Source organism: Ursus americanus, chromosome 23 (assembly GCF_024610735.1).
Source record: "Ursus americanus isolate L20-20 chromosome 23, mUrsAme1.1.p, whole genome shotgun sequence".
NCBI classification, from domain to species: domain Eukaryota; kingdom Metazoa; phylum Chordata; class Mammalia; order Carnivora; family Ursidae; genus Ursus; species Ursus americanus.
This window is the reverse complement of record NC_142149.1, coordinates 38,474,308-38,490,561: the sequence shown is the minus strand read 5'-3', so window position 1 is coordinate 38,490,561 and position 16,254 is coordinate 38,474,308. Positions and strand designations below refer to the sequence as shown.

At 59.7% G+C, this 16,254-nt stretch overlaps 3 protein-coding genes across 4 annotated transcripts in view; 1 reads left to right on the top strand and 2 right to left on the bottom strand.

Moving 5' to 3' along the window:
* Positions 1 to 1,126: 1,126 nt before the first annotated feature.
* LOC148107990 (uncharacterized) lies at positions 1,127 to 3,776 on the bottom strand. The gene is made up of 2 exons (XM_087854619.1): positions 2,843 to 3,776; positions 1,127 to 2,441 (listed from the first exon to the last, which is right to left on the bottom strand). Exons 1-2 carry the CDS (start codon positions 3,774 to 3,776, stop codon positions 2,431 to 2,433), a joined length of 945 nt encoding a protein of 314 aa, XP_087710745.1. The 3' UTR covers positions 1,127 to 2,430.
* On the top strand, positions 3,703 to 8,038 carry CDK5R1 (cyclin dependent kinase 5 regulatory subunit 1). The gene is made up of 2 exons (XM_045773538.2): positions 3,703 to 3,824; positions 4,139 to 8,038. Exon 2 carries the CDS (start codon positions 4,281 to 4,283, stop codon positions 5,202 to 5,204), a length of 924 nt encoding a protein of 307 aa, XP_045629494.1. The 5' UTR covers positions 3,703 to 3,824; positions 4,139 to 4,280; the 3' UTR covers positions 5,205 to 8,038.
* Positions 8,039 to 9,392: 1,354 nt separating this feature from the next.
* The window catches only part of MYO1D (myosin ID), a 331,053-nt gene continuing 324,191 nt past the window's right edge, over positions 9,393 to 16,254 (bottom strand). For both annotated transcript variants that reach the window (XM_045773267.2, XM_087854617.1), the window contains exon 22: positions 9,393 to 11,781. In XM_045773267.2, coding sequence (XP_045629223.2) covers positions 11,625 to 11,781 — 157 coding nt within the window. In that variant the 3' untranslated portion in view covers positions 9,393 to 11,624. The remainder of the gene's footprint in view (positions 11,782 to 16,254) is intronic.

The window sequence follows — 16,254 nt, the reverse complement described above, 5'->3', positions numbered from 1 at the left end:
CACTGGCCACACGTGGCTGTGGAGCCTTTGCCAGGTGGCTGGTTCGAAGTGTGTTGCGTTGCAAATGTAAACAAAACAAACCAGACTTCGGAGACAGTATGAAAAACTGTACAATCGCTCCACTTTTTTATATATCTGTTGAAGTATTTTGAGCGTAATGGGTTAAATAAAATATATTATTAAAACCCACCTGTTTCTTTTTATTTTTTTAATGTGGCTACTCGAAAATACTCAGATACCTATGTGGCTTGCATTTGGGCTCATGTCGTGTTTTTTTTGGACAGTGCACTCTAGACCCCCGGGGCTGCTTTTCCTCCCTGGCCTCAAGCAAGCTGGGTCGGGTGGCCCATAGGCTAGCCTGGGTCAGGCATCCTCATGTAGGGACCCTTCCTGGCACCGGCCTTCCTGGTGCCAAGGCTCGCCTGCACGCTAGTGAGACAGCGCGGTGTTGGGAGCAGAGGCTGCGTACAAGTTACGTAATCTGTGCTGCCCAGAAGGGCCACTAGATGCTGCTCTGTGATCCCTGAAGGAACAAGGCACGGCTTCCCCAGAAGCCGGGGCTTAGCCTTGCTTTATTTGGAGCCCATCAGGAAGGTAGCTGGCTGGGGCCTCGTCCTCTCTCGGGCTGGAATGGGGATGGGGCCATGCAGAGGACAGGGACTCTCTGGTGACACATGGGAATACCAGCCCAACAGTGCAGCTAATAAGCAGGCTGGCCCCTCTGGCGGCTAGAGGTAGGCTATAGGATAAATAGGCTGATTGATGGAGCTTTCTCCAGTTCTCTGAAGAAGACTGGGAAGAAAACAGCTCTGTTTCATGCAGCTGGGTCTGCATTCTGGGTCTGCATTCTGGGCCTTGAGTCTGCCATTTCTGGTAGAATGTTGCCCTTGCTTGCAAGTGGAGCTGTGATGGGAGCTTGAGGGTGGTGGCGGTGGTGGTGACGGTGGGGGCCTTGAAACAGTGGACACGGCAGGGGGGTTGGACAGGAGTTCCAGACAACCCCTTTCCTCAGTCACAATCGCAGGCGGGCTGGCGGTGCACGTTTTGTTCATGCCGTGCTGCACACGCGGCTTTGCCTTTGCCGAGTGTGAGGAGGCTGAGGTAGTAATGCAAAGAGCTCTTTTTGTTTTTGTTTTGTTTTTTGTTTTTTTAAAAAGATTTTATTTATTTATTTGACAGAGAGACAGCCAGCGAGAGAGGGAACACAAGCAGGGGGAGTGGGAGAGGAAGAAGCAGGGGGAGTGGGAGAGGAAGAAGCAGGCTCATAGCAGAGGAGCCTGATGTGGGGCTCGATCCCAGAACGCCGGGATCACGCCCTAGCAGAAGGCAGACGCTTAACCGCTGTGCCACCCAGGCGCCCCCAAAGAGCTCTTTTTGAAGGTGCTGGGGAAGGCTGGCTGGACAACAGCGAGAGGATACTGGAGTGTGGCCAGACTGGAAAAGGTTCGGGCAAGTGCCTGCTGCTTTGGTTTGGAAAATGGAGTGGGGGAAAGTGGACTTTGGTACTGCCTGCCATGAATTGGAATCTTCGAAATCTAGGCATATTTTGTGAAATGGAAAGCACTTAACCTTTGCTCAACACCAGAATCTGAAGGGGAGCTTGAGAGGCAGTATGGACAAAGGCCTACTTGGGAGCTGGGCCTCTCCACCAGGGGCTGGAGGGAAAAAGGCTTTAACTTGGAGAGAAAGAGTCATTGGGCCAGGGGACCTGGAGTAGATTACTTCTTCAAGCTCTTTACTATGGGGAAGGAGGGCTGAGGACCGCTCCATTTCTTTCTTTCTCTCTTTCTTTCTTTCTTCCAAGATTTTATTTCCAGAGAGAGCACAAGCAGGGAGAGCAGCAGGCAGAGGGAGAAGCAGGCTTCTGCTGAGCAAGGAGCCCGTTGCGGGACTTGATCCCAGAACCCTGGAATCATGACCTGAGCTGAAAGCAGATGCTCAACTGACTGAGCCACCCAGGCGCCCCGAGGACCTCTCCATTTCAGAAGCAGGCAGAGGTGGTACATGGAGGAACGTTGGGGGAGAGGGGCCCGGTGAGCTAAGGGCCGGCTGTTCTCTAAGTTAAGATGACAGCTGTTGTGGATGATTCAGAAGTAGCCCTCTGGGTACAGAACAATGCATTTTCCATTATATGGTCACCAAAGTCCTTAAAGCTTTCAATTGCCACAATTGACAGAGAAATGGCTGGGTAGTACATACATTCTAGCACTTTCTGACTTGAGAGCAGCATTGTTCTGCGTAGGGCATTAGGCAGAGCTGGCAGACCTGGCGCGGGTTGACAGTCTCAGGTGCTGGAGTGGCCAGGAGTCTGCAAGCCGGGTAATCTGGATTACCGCTTCCTTATCTTTTGGTCCAGAGGTGATAATCTGGATTAAGATATGGTTTTGAATCTTCTGTTTCTCTGGTTTGTGGGCAACTCTAAATCAATTCCTAGAACCAAACTAAAAGAAAAACAGATTTAGAATGGCTCTTATGAAAGATCTGAATTCTTGTCTGTGAGAGGAACTGTTCTTACTAGAGTCAGAATTTTACCATTTGACTGGCACCAGGTCTTCAAGTGATAGATACGTGCTTAGCATGAAAAACATTTAGATCAAAGGATCAGAGGCTGGTTGGAAAAGCAGTTGCTTCAGTTTTACTAGAACTGATAAGAGGGCCAGTGGAAATGTCAGGTCACATTGGTGAAGGACGGGCCCATCTCTGGGGCAGCGGCCTCCCCGGGGGCCTCAGAGCCCTGTCCCAGGCGGGTGCGGGAAAGCCGGTCGCTGTTTTGTGGACCAGCGCAGAACGGCCTGCGCCCCTCTGGCCTGGATTTCTATTTACCCGGGCTCTGGCCGGTTACCTGAGCGCGGGGATAGAGGCCCCGGAGGGGAGACGTGAAAGTCGATGGGACAGTCCATCGGCCGGATGCGAGCGGCTTCAGCAAAGGCTTCGCCTCCCGCGGCCCGGGGCCTTCCTCCTCGAGCTCCCCAGCTTCTTTCCCGGGCGAAGAGGATGTAATGGGAAAAGGGATCTCGGGGCCCCGGCCGGCCTCCGTGGATGGCTTCTCGCGCGGCAGCCTCAGCCCGGGCGGGCCGCGCGTCGTCAGGGCGGGGACGCCGCCGAGAGCGCCCCCGCGGCCCGCGGCTGCGGGCGCCGCGGCGGGAACAAAGGCAGCACGTGTCTGGGCGGGGCGGCGGGCGGGTTCGGCCCTCGGCCCCGCCCCCGGCGCGCCCCCTCCCGCCCCCCGCCCGGCCCGAGCTCGGCTGCGCGGGGCGCCGGGGACTCTCACGCGGCCGGGCGGCTGCTGGCGCGGCGGCGCAGAGCGGGCGGCGAGCGGTGCGGGAGGGGCGGCCCCGAGAGGCGGGGCGGGGCCGGTGCCGCGAGTACCCGCCGCCACCGCCCGAGTCCGGGTCCTGGATGGGGTGCGGCGAGTAGAGACGCTCGGGCTCGCGGCCGCATCCCTGCCCGCACCGCGCGCGGGGGCTGGCGCTGAGGACCGCGGCGGCCCCGCTCCCAGGCCGGAGCAGGCCAGCCCGGGCCGGCGCGTGGGCCGCGCGCGCGCGCGCCCCCGACAGAGAGGCCGCTGAGGTGCGCGCCGGGGCGGGAGCGGGAGAGGGAGCGGGAGCGCGGCGGCGGCGAAGGCGGCCGGCGGGGGGCGGGGCCGCGGCGCCTGCAGAACCTTGGACAGAAGCTCCGGAGCCGCCGCCGCCGCCGCCGCCGCCGCCGCCGCCGAGCGCGAGCCCCGCCGAGCCCCGCCGAGCGCCGGGACCGCGGGCCCGAGCCGCGGCGCGCATTGCGGAGGGAGGGCGCGGAGCGCAGGAGCCGCCGCCGCCGCCTGCCGGGTAAGCCTGTGCCTCGGGGCCGCCCGCTGCCTCCGAGGGGCCGGGGTCGGGGCCGCGCGGTGTCGAGGCGGAGGTCCCCTCCCGACCCCCCACGCCCCGGCCGCCTCCGCCGGCGCCCGGGCCCCTCCCGCTGCCGTCCGGACCGCAGCGGCCGCGGCGGGCGGGCGGGCGGGGGGTGCCGCAGTGGAGGCGGCCGAGCTGCGGCGCGGGGGCGCGGGGCCGGGGCCAAGTCCGCGGGGGCCGCCTTGGCCAGGGTGGAGGAGCGCGGCGCCGAGCCCCGCCTGGTGCTGAGAACCATCTTGTTTTCCACGCAGATCCGAAGGGGCAGCACGCGCCCCCGGGAGCGCCCCCTCCTCCCGCCCGGGGCCGCCGCGGGCTCGCTGAGCTGTCTTTTACCTCCGGCCGGCAGGCTGGGCGCGCAGGGGCGCGGGCCCCCGCCCGGCGCGCAGCGGCACCATGGGCACGGTGCTGTCCCTGTCCCCCAGCTACCGGAAGGCCACGCTGTTTGAGGATGGCGCGGCCACGGTGGGCCACTACACGGCCGTGCAGAACAGCAAGAACGCCAAGGACAAGAACCTGAAGCGGCACTCCATCATCTCCGTGCTGCCGTGGAAAAGGATCGTGGCCGTGTCGGCCAAGAAGAAGAACTCCAAGAAGGTGCAGCCAAACAGCAGCTACCAGAACAACATCACGCACCTCAACAATGAGAACCTGAAGAAGTCGCTGTCGTGCGCCAACCTGTCCACGTTCGCCCAGCCCCCACCGGCCCAGCCGCCCGCACCCCCTGCCAGCCAGCTGTCGGGCTCCCAGACCGGGGTCTCCTCCTCCGTCAAGAAGGCCCCGCACCCTGCCCTCACCTCCGCAGGGACGCCCAAACGTGTCATCGTCCAGGCGTCCACCAGCGAGCTGCTGCGCTGCCTGGGCGAGTTTCTGTGCCGCCGGTGCTACCGCCTGAAGCACCTGTCCCCCACGGACCCTGTGCTCTGGCTGCGCAGCGTGGACCGCTCGCTGCTTCTGCAGGGCTGGCAGGACCAGGGCTTCATCACGCCGGCCAACGTGGTCTTCCTGTACATGCTCTGCAGGGATGTCATCTCCTCCGAGGTGGGCTCGGACCACGAGCTCCAGGCCGTCCTGCTGACCTGCCTGTACCTCTCCTACTCCTACATGGGCAACGAGATCTCCTACCCGCTCAAGCCCTTCCTGGTGGAGAGCTGCAAGGAGGCCTTTTGGGACCGCTGCCTCTCCGTCATCAACCTCATGAGCTCCAAGATGCTGCAGATCAACGCCGACCCGCATTACTTCACGCAGGTGTTCTCTGACCTGAAGAACGAGAGCGGCCAGGAGGACAAGAAACGGCTCCTCCTCGGCCTGGACCGGTGAGCCCTGGAGCCTGCATCATGGCTCAAGGATTCCATTCATTTTTAAAAATTTATTATTAAGCAAATCAGATTTTGTGTACAGTATGTGTCTAGCAAAGCCACCGAGGGCCTCTCCCCTCCCACCTTCTCTCCTTGGGGTTTTCTTCAGCCCTGCCAAGAACTCTGGGCGCTTTTGAACTCCTGAACCTTGTGCAAAACCCAGAAGATGTATTCAGAGCCACCCAGGCCGCTGACCTCTCAACTTTGGGAAATTCAAAGGACTGAGCTGCCTGTGCCGCCTGTGCCCTTGCTGGACCAGGGCAGGTGAGGCTGCCCGCCACTCCTGGCCCGGGAGCCGGAGAGGGGCCGCTGGCCAGTTGGCCCAGGGAGCGATTGGCGTTCCTGGTCTGAAGTCCTTTCCTGGCTCTTGTTTTGGGTCATCCGTCCTCCCAGAGGCCTGTGGAGCTGGCCACCCCGACCGAGCCACGAGTAGGGTTGTGAGGCAAGGTGCCCGCCACCCTGGGACCCCTCTTCAGTCGAGGAGAAGCTGGCCTGGTACAAAGATTGGGGCCTGTCGTTTGACCATGCAACACCCTGGTTTGCTCTTTTTTCTTTTTTAGGGAGAAGGGCTTTCCTTTAGTGAAGACGTGGACCTTGCCCCCCAGCCCCCTGATCCCCCGCTCCCAGCCGTGTTGGCAGTGTTGGGTTAAGGAGCTGGTTTGACTCATTAAGTTCTTTGATTTTGGGTCCCAGCTAAAGGGGTGGGGTGCAGCTGGGGACAACTCTTTTCCTGGGGGAATCTTTCATTTGACTAACGCAGCTTACTCACCCTGCAGCAAAGGCCGGGGCAGCTGCAGGTGCCCATTACCAACAGCCTGCCTTCTGGGCGGGTGGGGTGGTCGTGCCTGAGACCAGCCAGTGCCCGCCTAAGGGCTAAGGCCTCTTGCTGGTGCATGACGTGTTCCGCAGAGCCGGGGTGGGGGGGCGATGTCAGGGATCAGGGCGATGTGGTAATGATGTACCCCCTGTCCCCACCCCTGTTCATTTAAAGCTGTTTCCAAACAGTTCAGTTTCTTCTGAAGACGAAGCCTTGCCCCGCAAGGCCCAGTGAGACCACTGGATCTTGGAGACGATTCCAAGATGGGAGTAGCGCTCCTGATTGCTTCGTCCTGCTGAAATGCACCTGATCGTTTGCAGCTGCTGGTGGGGGTTTCCACCTTACTCCAGTGACTGTGGAAACACGCGATGTGTACTTAATCAGTTTCCTTTCTAATTCTCCCAGATTGGTGGCTTGGGACTTGGGAGAGGACCGGGAGAAGGGAGTGAGCCTTCGGGAGAAGGGAGTGAGCCTTCCTCCGTGGCCGTCACTCCAGCTTTGGGGAACAAAGACCAGTGTGAAGACGCCCTGGGGCATTCTCTCTTCCAGTCCCCGTGCACCCCCTCCCCCTCCCGGGGAGTGCTGGAACCGGGGGCTGGGGGAAGGCAGAGGGTCCTTCGACATAGGATTAGGTTCCAGGTGGCTGCTGGTTTCAGCACGAGCACTACTGAAATTCACACGAACAAGAGAAAGCTGTGAAACGAGGGCCCAGGTGAAGGGGCCTGGAGCCGAGCCCCGGCCTGCGTGTGCCGGGATGAGAGGGGGAGGGCCTGCCCGGGCGGGGATCGCGTCTGCCCCAGCTGCGCCTCGGGCCCAAGCCGAGCCTGAGCCCGTTCCGGGACTGCCAGATAATCTCCTGTGGAGCTGGAAGGAACCTGCTGGCGCAGACTTGGCCGCTGCCGCGCCTCTTCTCGGTTGGAGTTGTCACACGGCCCGTCTGTTCCGATCCTGCCGCCACGTGTGACCTGAGGTAGGAGGCCCGCGGGGGCAGCAGGCCCTGGCGGCCGGAAGAGGGAGGTTCGGGTGCCGAGGCTCCAGAGGAGGGGCGCGCGTCTGTAGTCACTCTGGCGGCGGCGGCCCACCTTGGCCTGAGACAGTGCGCTGCAGTTGCGTCCCCAGGATTCCGGTTTTGTGTGTTTCCTTCTCTTTCTCCGTATTTATTTTTTTATTTCTCGGAGGAGGTGCAAATTTCAGGAGTGGTGGGGGACGAAGGAAGCCAGTCTGTGGCTCCCCCCCACCCCCCAGTGTGAAGCCTGCCCCGTCCTCCTCCCCGCCCTTGTGCTGGTCAGTCCTGGGTGCAGGAGCCGATGGACTCCAGCGTGCGGGCAGTGAACCCATTTGACATGCTGCTATGAAGACTACTTTTAGAACAATTAAAAAAAACAAAAACTAACCTACGGGGGAAAAAAAAAACAAACCCTTTATTCTTTCATTGTTGCTTTGACAGTGATCTTGTGCATGCGAACCAGGAGCATTTTGTGTCTTAAGAAAAATAATCTTAGAACAGATGGCCGTGAACATTACACCCGGGCACAGAACCAGTCACAGGAATAATAGTTCAGGATTGGGTTTTTCTCTTTTTCTTGTAAACCTGAAGGGTTGATATATTCTTTCCATGCAGTTATTAGAATTTAGTTTTGTTCCAGCAGTTGTTAAACTTGCAATGAGAAGAAAACGTGCCATTTTTTCCACTCGGAATTATTCATCGCTGTATATTTGAAACTGCTAATTACACGTGCGGTGTATGTTGGTTCTTAGTGCAATTCGTTCTGTAGTTATTCTTTGACCAAACCGTGGGTATTGTTAATATTAATTTATATTTGTCTCATTCTGTATGTATGTGTAGTGTGTTTGTAAGTATGTGTGGTTTATAACCTGACAAGGTCATGAAGCTCAGTTTGGCTGTAATTTAATTCCCTTTCCCTTATTTTTATTTATTTTTGTACTGTGCTGATTAAATAAAACGCACTGACCACCCATCCCTAGGCCTCTTGTCACTCACCAGCAGGCTGGGGCCCCTTTTATAAATGATTCCCGAGCTTTGTATGGGGGGGGAGGGGAGGGGCTGGGCGAAGGGAGGGCCGGTCTCGGGGAGAGGGCTTAACCCGTGCGTTCGTTTGTTCGAGTTAAGGCGATTAAGAGAGAAGCACAGGTTAAGTCAGCTTGGGCTTAGCTGGGCCAGGGCGGGCAGGAGTTGCTCCTCAGAGGCTGGCTTGGCAGAGCTGGGTGACCGGGCCCTGAGGCCAGAGGGGACTCCCGATCAGGCCCAGGCTCGGCCCAGTGAGGGCTGACGCCGTGGCTCCCGCAGGGGCACCAGGCCCCAGTGGCCCTCGTGGAGCTTGGCTCTGAGGCGGCTGCCCCACATATCCTGGGCCTGGCTCTGCTCAGCGCCGGGGGCCCGGAGGCTTCCTCCCCGGCTGGCGGCTGTGGAGTGGTCTCCACGTGGCTCAGCGCTGCCATTGAGCTCGGTGCAGGTTTCCAAGAGCGAGGAGTCCAGCCCTGGGGCTTCCAAATGAGCAGCCACCCCAGGCCATGATTGTGGCCAGTGTGGGGCCCCCTACCGGTGGTACGGCCCGTGGTCCGTGCCGGCTCCTGCCACCAGCCTAAGTTTCAGCCTCTCATGGACTCGAGCCTTAGCAGCGTGGACTCGAGCCTCCCCAGGGCCTGCACCCCGTGGTCCCGAGGCGCCCCTGGACGCCAGGGAGGCTTGTCCACCCAGGTTGCCCCTTGGGAGTGGTCAGCTTTGTGATCGGGCCACTGGCTTTTCTCAGGGCCTCTCTCCCTCGGTCTGAGTCACAGAAGCTGCACTGCGTGTTGTTTGTCACCGAGGACGGTGACGGGCGGCCCTTGGGTGCTGGGGAGGCTCTGTGGTCTCTGCGGGGCCTTGCTTACCTGCAGCTTCGCCCCCGCCCCCGCCCCGAGAGGCCCGGATTCCTCCGGCTCCTTCTCCTGCCACCCCCATTGTCCGCAGGCAGCCCGCCCGGGGAGAGGCCGCCGGCCGCTGTTGGCCTCCGCGCTTCTCCTGCGCACGTACGTGCCCTGACTCAGTCAACACGAACGCCGTGAACTTTGAGTCTAACGCACGGGCCTCAAAATGGTGGAACGAAGGGCTTCGACCGATCGCTGCCGCCTCCTGGCCTTCCCGCCGCTCGCTTCTCGCTGGCTGTTTAATATTTTCGTTCAGAAGCCTCCGGTAAATGACCCTCCGTTTTACCTTATTTGTGCTTAACGCTTCCTCCCAACCTCCGGGACAACAGCTGACTTTTTACCAGCTGGGATGTCACAGTTGTAGGTGTAGTTTTCAATTACAGATAAGCAGGACACCTTTAAAAATAAGATTTAATGCTTTATTGCTCTTGATGGTAAATCAAAATATGCTCTAGAAATAAAGTTAATTTAATGGAAAATAGGAATAAACGCAGCAAACCATAAAACTGCATTTAATTAGATCAAGAGAAACACTTCATTGCATACAATCACTGTGTCCCCCTGCTCTCCCCGGCCCCTGGGAGCGCCGCAGAGACCGCACCCCAGACGCCCGAGCCTTCTTCCATCGCCGCATGCCGGGGCTTCTTTGAGGACATCACGAAAAAGTGCTTGTCGACTGGCCCGCAGCTGGGAGGCCCCTGTGCTGGGCTGAGGAGCCCCAGGCAACCCTGAAAGGTGGCAGGAAGGGCCCCCCCACCCCCAGCTTCGGAAAGGCACTCGTCTGGCACGAGCCACTTTGGTGCGTCTAAAACATCCGTGTGCGCGTCTCTAGTGTAAGGCAACAAGTTTGGGGAAATGAGTGGAAAGGAGAGGAGGCGCCGTTCCAGTTAGGATGGTCCGACTAGGGTCAAGGTGATTGGCAAAACTGTGGCTCAACCAGGCTGAAGGCACCTCTGTGCCGTGCAGGCAGCTGACCAGGCTTCGGGAAAGGATGGGTCTCTAAGGACAGGATGCCAAGAGGATTCTTCGTTGCAAATTGCACACGGTGCAGATGTTCTGCGGGCTGTGGGAAGGTGGACGGGGTGCAGGGGAGACCAGGCTGTTGGGGCCACCCGGTGGGTCAGCCAGGTGACCATGGCAGGCACTGGGCCAGGCACTTGGTATGTTTGCGGAGTCCGGGGGGCAGGTCAGGAGCGTGGGGGGAGGGGGCGGGGGGTGGGGTGGGGTGTGGGCGGCGTCTGTGGCAGAAAGTGAAGAAAACGCCAGCGCGGCCCTCTCTTACCTCCCGCTGGTCTCCTACCGAGCTGCGGGCTCCCCCTCATGCCCCTCTCCACATGGGGTGTCCCAAGTCTCTCCTTTGAAGGCTCCTGGCCAGGAGGCCGGGCTGCTCGGGGCTTGGGCGGCATCCTCAGCCGCGGCTCAGGAGCAGAGCGGTCTCAGGAAGGCGTCGGAGACACGGGTACTTTCTGCTGGGCCCCGACTGGCAAGACTGGCACTCCTGGCACGAGATCTGCAGGCCCAGCCTGGGCCCCAGCTGCGGTGGGGGGTGTATGCGGGGCAGGGGGCATCCTGGCCTGGCCTGCAGTGCCAGGACTCCCCCACTCTGTTTCTGTCACTCTGCCTCTCTGGCCCTGGTCCTCACTCTCCAAACGTGTCTGAAATAGGGGTGTCAGGAGGGGAAAACTTCTGGACCCCCCCACCCCGAGTGCTCCCTGCCCCGGCAACTCCCGTTTTCTTACGGGTGGTGTTCCCGACGTGAGTGTGGGCACAGCAGACGCCGTACTCGCCACGCCGCCCTGCTCCGGCACACGTCGCTGTGCAACAGCCACAGGCCCAGGCCGTGCAGTTGAGGAAGACGGCCCTCGGGGCACTGCTGCGCTCTCTCCCGGAGAGGGGCCTGCAGGCCCGGGTTGAGGGGGGGCAGGCTCTGGGCAGGCTGGGCCGCCAGCTGGGCACGGCTGCTCTGCCAGCCGCTGGCTTCCGGGCCCAGGGGCCAGCCCGACGGGGGACGCTGCTCCCCCGATGGCTTTGGCTGACTGCTGGGGAGGGGGCTCCAGCGAGGAGCTCTGAGCCAGGTCCTCTGGGGGAAAGGGGTGGCAGCCTGTGCTCAGAGAGAGAGCAGGGCTACATCCCCAGCTCATCTCTGCCAATCTCCCCCAGACACCTCCCCCCCCCCCAGGGGAGCACGTTTTGGGTTGGGGAAACTGCATCTTGTGGGGTCAGGTGCCGGTCACTGGATCAGGGCACACGGACCTGACCTGGCCAGTGGGGGCGGTTGGGGTGGCAGGGGGCCTCCGCTGACATCGAGTCACCTCTGCGGGGAGCTGCGGTCTGGGTGTGAGCCCAGGGGTCTGTGGCAGGGCACCGGGGTCTTTGGTTTGTTGAGTGAGGACTGTGGGAAGTGGGGGCAGAGGAGGCTGGAGACCAAAGGCAGACAGCCAGCAAGAACACCTCAGGGGAGGGGCCTTGGAGGAGGCAGAAGAGGGGCTCGGCCCCAAGCACGGCGGACCCTTGCGAGCTGATTTCTAGCGGGCGGTAGCGGGCAGTCAGCCATTCAGACGGGCCGGGCGAGGCGGAGCGGAGGGGGCTGCCCGGCTCTGCAGCCCCCCGCCCCAGCGAGGCCTCCCCGGCGAGCGGTCAGTTCCCCGGCACGCTAAGGATGAAGCCCGAGCGGTTCTTGGTGAAGTCGGGCTCTGGCTGGTTGATGCGCGTCTCCACGGAGACCGTGCACTTCTTCCCATGCAGGCTGCACTGCACGGGGTTGGTGACGTTGACTTGAAGGTGGCGCTTCTCACTGGAAGAAGCAAAAGGAGAAAAAGGCCAGACAGGCAGTTAGCAGGCGGCCAGAGTGGGGTGAACGGCCTGGCAACCCCTGGGGCCCGCCATCTGCCACGCTCCCCTGGGGCATGGGCACTGGCAGACAGCGGCGGCTGACGCTCCCATCCTGGGCCTGCACTCGGCCTGCCGCGCTGGACCACAGCCACCGCAGCTCTGGCCTGAGGCTGGGGACCCAGTCACTTGGGGTTAGAGGTCAGCAGGGAGCTCGTCAGGAGGGGCATGGGCTTCTGCCTGGGGGCTACTGATCAGCGGCCTGGGGCTGCCACGGGGAGCCCCGGGAGGCGCGTCCGGGGGCGACTGGAGAGTCTTGCCTGCATGCTCTCCCTGGCGAGAGAAATGTCTTTGCGGAGTCCTGCCCGCTGTGGGGCCCAGCCGGGAGAACTGGGGCTATCTTCCACTTCCCCAGCACCCTGGGCAGGCCCTCTCCCTCCCGGGGTCACCAAGGCCCGCCTGGTAGTGGGTGCACCTGTCTCGGGTGCCTTGCCCGCACGCTCCGGATGCCGCCTGTTTGCCAAGCGGCCGGCACCTCCATGCACTCACGCTGCTGACACAGCCCACGCCTCTGCTCATGCCCCTCGTCTCTCTCGGAGCCAGAGGCCCAAGGAGGAGGGTCCGTGTTGGCCCGGATCCCGGGCGCTGGCCGGGCTGGTGGCGCACATGAGGTGCCTTCCCGGCACACGCTGGCCCAGCGACAGGAGGCCCCTCGGACCCGGGGCCCCAGCGCCGCAGCAGGGTCTTCTCGGCACCTGCCTGCACGCTGCCGAGGACGTCCTGCTCCGGCTTCCTCACGCCGCTTTCCTGCCTGCTTTCTCCCTGGGTATGTCCCGGAGGCAGACGGCGGGGCAGGAAGAGACCCGGGTTAGCACTTGTGGGCATTAGGTATCTAATACTTAATGTCTTGTCAGCTGCAGCTAAAACCTTGGCTTAGCTATTTTTAACCAGACTTGGACATAAAAATAGAGTCCACCAGAGGCAGTGACTCAGACATGGCTCCGTTCCTGGGGGAGCCAGGGCTGCGATGCGGGGTCTAGGTGTGGGGCCCCGTGATCCTGGCCCCCACCGTGGTGCTGGCCCAGGGCAAGCAAAGCCCTGGCTGCGGCTGGAGATGCTTCCAGGACCCGGAGCCTGCACCTTCCCCAGCTGAGTTAGCCTCCTGGTCCCTCTTGTTACCCTGGCACCGCCTCTGGGTCCCTCTGAGCTGGGGATCACATCCCCTGGGGATGTCCCCCTTCTGACTCTGGCAGAGGCTTCCCCTTTGCCCTTGCCTCGTGGTGGGCACGTGTCCTTCCCTCAGTGCACTGCTGGGGATAGGCTCTGTCTCCCACTTTCTGCGTTGGCGCCCTCCCACCCCATGGCACAGTAGTGTGCACGCAGTGGGTTCAAGAGTCACCTGGGGGACTCAAAGTCCTCGGGGAAATGGCTCTAAAAGGGCCACATTCCAAACACGGGGTGGGGATGGGACTCACCAGCCACCCCCACGTTTTCATGTTCATACCGTTGCGAGGTGCTACTTCCAATAGGACCCTTCTGACTCCAGCCCCTCCACAGCCCTGAGTTCAGTGTCCACAGAGAGTGGCCTCTGACTTCCCTCTTCCTCCCTCTTTCGGGCTCTGGGCATCTCTAGTATCTGCTCTATATTCTTGGTGCAGGGTTGAGGCTGGTGGGAGATCGAAGAGGAGCAAGTGGCTATTGTAGACTGGAGAATGAGGTAACAACGGCCAACTTCACCTTGTCACCGGAGCGCCAGGGCTGGGGGTTGCAGCAGAGAAATAGCCGCAGAGAACCAGAGCTCCAGTCTGTTTCTCCCCGCACTGGGCAGGGCTGGAAGCATCTCTGCTACCCTTTCCAGCGAGACCACTGGTCTCCACTTCTAGAACGCGAGTCCCCGGAGGGCAGCAAGGGGCCTTCCAGGGCTCACACACTGAGGGGGGCTTGTGGTGCTCTCCAGGTGCTGCTGGGCGCACCTGCACTTCGAGCTAGGCTGCCGTTCGGGGCTGGTGGTGCCAGCGTGGTGTGCAGGCCTCGTGTCTTCTGCTCTGCAAATGCTCCCTCCCAGCAACAGTACTCTGCCAACTCCAAATACTCATAAATACTGAGCATGACTGGTTGTGATCCTTGTAGGGCTGAAGCCTGCCCAGCCCATGAAATTGATCCCAAACGGAAAGTGGCCAGCCTATAAAATGGGAGCGTTCTACAGGGGAGGCCTGCCCCTTAGCAGAGGAATATTCCATATTATCAACTTAAGTGACAGTCCGTGCCTGTGTCCTTCTCCTTCCCTTGGCGTAGCCCTGAGCAGCCCTGCCCTGATTCCCAGTCTGTCTTCATGGGGTGCTGTGGGGTTTGGGCAGAAGTGGGGGGTGAGGGGCTCCCTGTGATGGTTTTAGAATAGGACTATGTGGGCCGGAAGGAGAGCTGGGCTGGGCAGCATCTGCTGGTGTGTCCGCTCACGGCCATCGACAGGTGACAAAGTAAGATGACGTGGACTAAGTCTGGTGGCTTCTGAGTAAGTCACACATAGAATGATTACCACATGACCCAGCAATTCCTTCCACTCCTGGACACACACCCAAAAGAACTGAAAGCAGATGTTCACACAACAGCATGTCCCGGAATGCGTATGGCAGCGTTATTTACAATAAACAAACGGCAGAAATAATTCAAATATCCATCAACTGATGAAGGGACGCAGTGGTCTATTCATTCAATGAGATACTATTCAGCCACGAAAAGGAAGTACTGACACAGGCTACAACACGGAGGAACCTCAAAAACAGGCTGACAGAAGCCAGACACGGCAGCCACGTGTCGTCGAATTCCACTGCCATGAAATGTACGGAATACGCACGTCCGTAGGGACGGAAACAGAGGAGTGGGGTGTGGAGGGACTGCTTAAAGGGTACGGGGTTCCTTCTGCGGTGGTGAGAATATTCTGGAACTAGATGGTGGTGATAGCTGCACGGCACTGAGACTGTACTAAATGTAACTAATGGTAAATTTATGTTCTGTAACAAACAAAAAAAAGGTGGATTGATCTAAAAGACGCACAGGGGCCCCTGGCTGGCGCAGTTGAGCATCTGATTCTTGGTTTCGGCTCAGGTCCTGATCTCAGGGTGGTGGGATCGAGCCCCTGCGTGGGCTCCGTGCTTGGCGCAGAGCCTGCTGGAGATCTTCTCCCTCTGCCCCTCCCCCCGCTCATGCACACACTCTAAAATAAAATAAAATCTTAAAGGACAAATAAGAACTTGCCCTCAGGGGCACCTGGGTGGCGTAGCGGTTAAGTGTCTGCCTTCGGCTCAGGGCGTGATCCCAGCGTTATGGGATCGAGCCCCACATCAGGCTTCTCCACTATGAGCCTGCTTCTTCCTCTCCCACTCCCCCTGCTTGTGTTCCCTCTCTCACTGGCTGTCTCTATCTCTGTCAAATAAATAAAATCTTTAAAAAAAAAAAAAGAACTTGCCCTCAAACCATGTTTTCTTTTCTTATCTCAAACTCAACCAAAATGGCTTTAAGACGAGCAAGGGGTTTCCTGTGCCTGTTTTGGACACAGAGCCGTAGCTGGGTACCAGCGGCGGACAGGAAGTGGACACTGACCTGTCTTGCTGGAGCCTCACCACACTGGAAATCTTTATAGAGCTAGAGTACCTTCCTTATTTTTTAAAGAAAAGAAGGCAGATTTTATAGATGGAGGCAGGGTGTCTCCCTCTGATGGCATGCCAAGCCCAATGACAGCTGCCGTTGGAGGCTGGCGGCAGGGGGAGGGATGCTTTCCTCCCCATCTTCTGTTACAGGATTTAATGGCTCAGCAAACTCTGGAATTCGGGGACTTTCATCTTGTTTCATCTGTTCCAAGCCATCATTGCAGGCAAATGGCCTTTATCGAATTACGTTCCTTCATTTTGCATTTAGACTCCTGTCCTCATTAGAGAAATCTGTGGGTCAATGCAAGACCCCATCAATGGGCGTCCCCATGTGAGCTGTGTGTTTTTGTAGCTCCGGCACAGAAGGGGGCAACAAAAGTCCCCTAGGAGCTGAATCGGCTCAGAAAATATCCCCTCCTGACTAGCCCTGTGCAGCTGGGATTAGGAGACTCCCACCCGCGGGCCTGCTCTGTGCCCACCAGGAATGGTAGAAACGAGTGGGCCCCTTCCTCAGTTCCTTGCTGAGCGGTGGTGACCCCATTTGGATAAACGCGCTCCAAAGGGGGACGGAGCGGGGGCGGAGTGCAGCGCAGGGCCTGGCGAGCACGTTCTCCGGGGGCTGGCGGGGTGTTCCCGAGAATGTGAGGCTCGTGCAACGTGCGCGCTCGTGTTTGCACACAGGATGTGGTAGGAGGAAGCTCGCCTTGCACCAGATGCAGTCAGGTCGTAAATAGACGCGTCTCCAAGTGATGAGGTGTGGTCAGCATTTCGTGATGGGCCCCCGGGGCCCA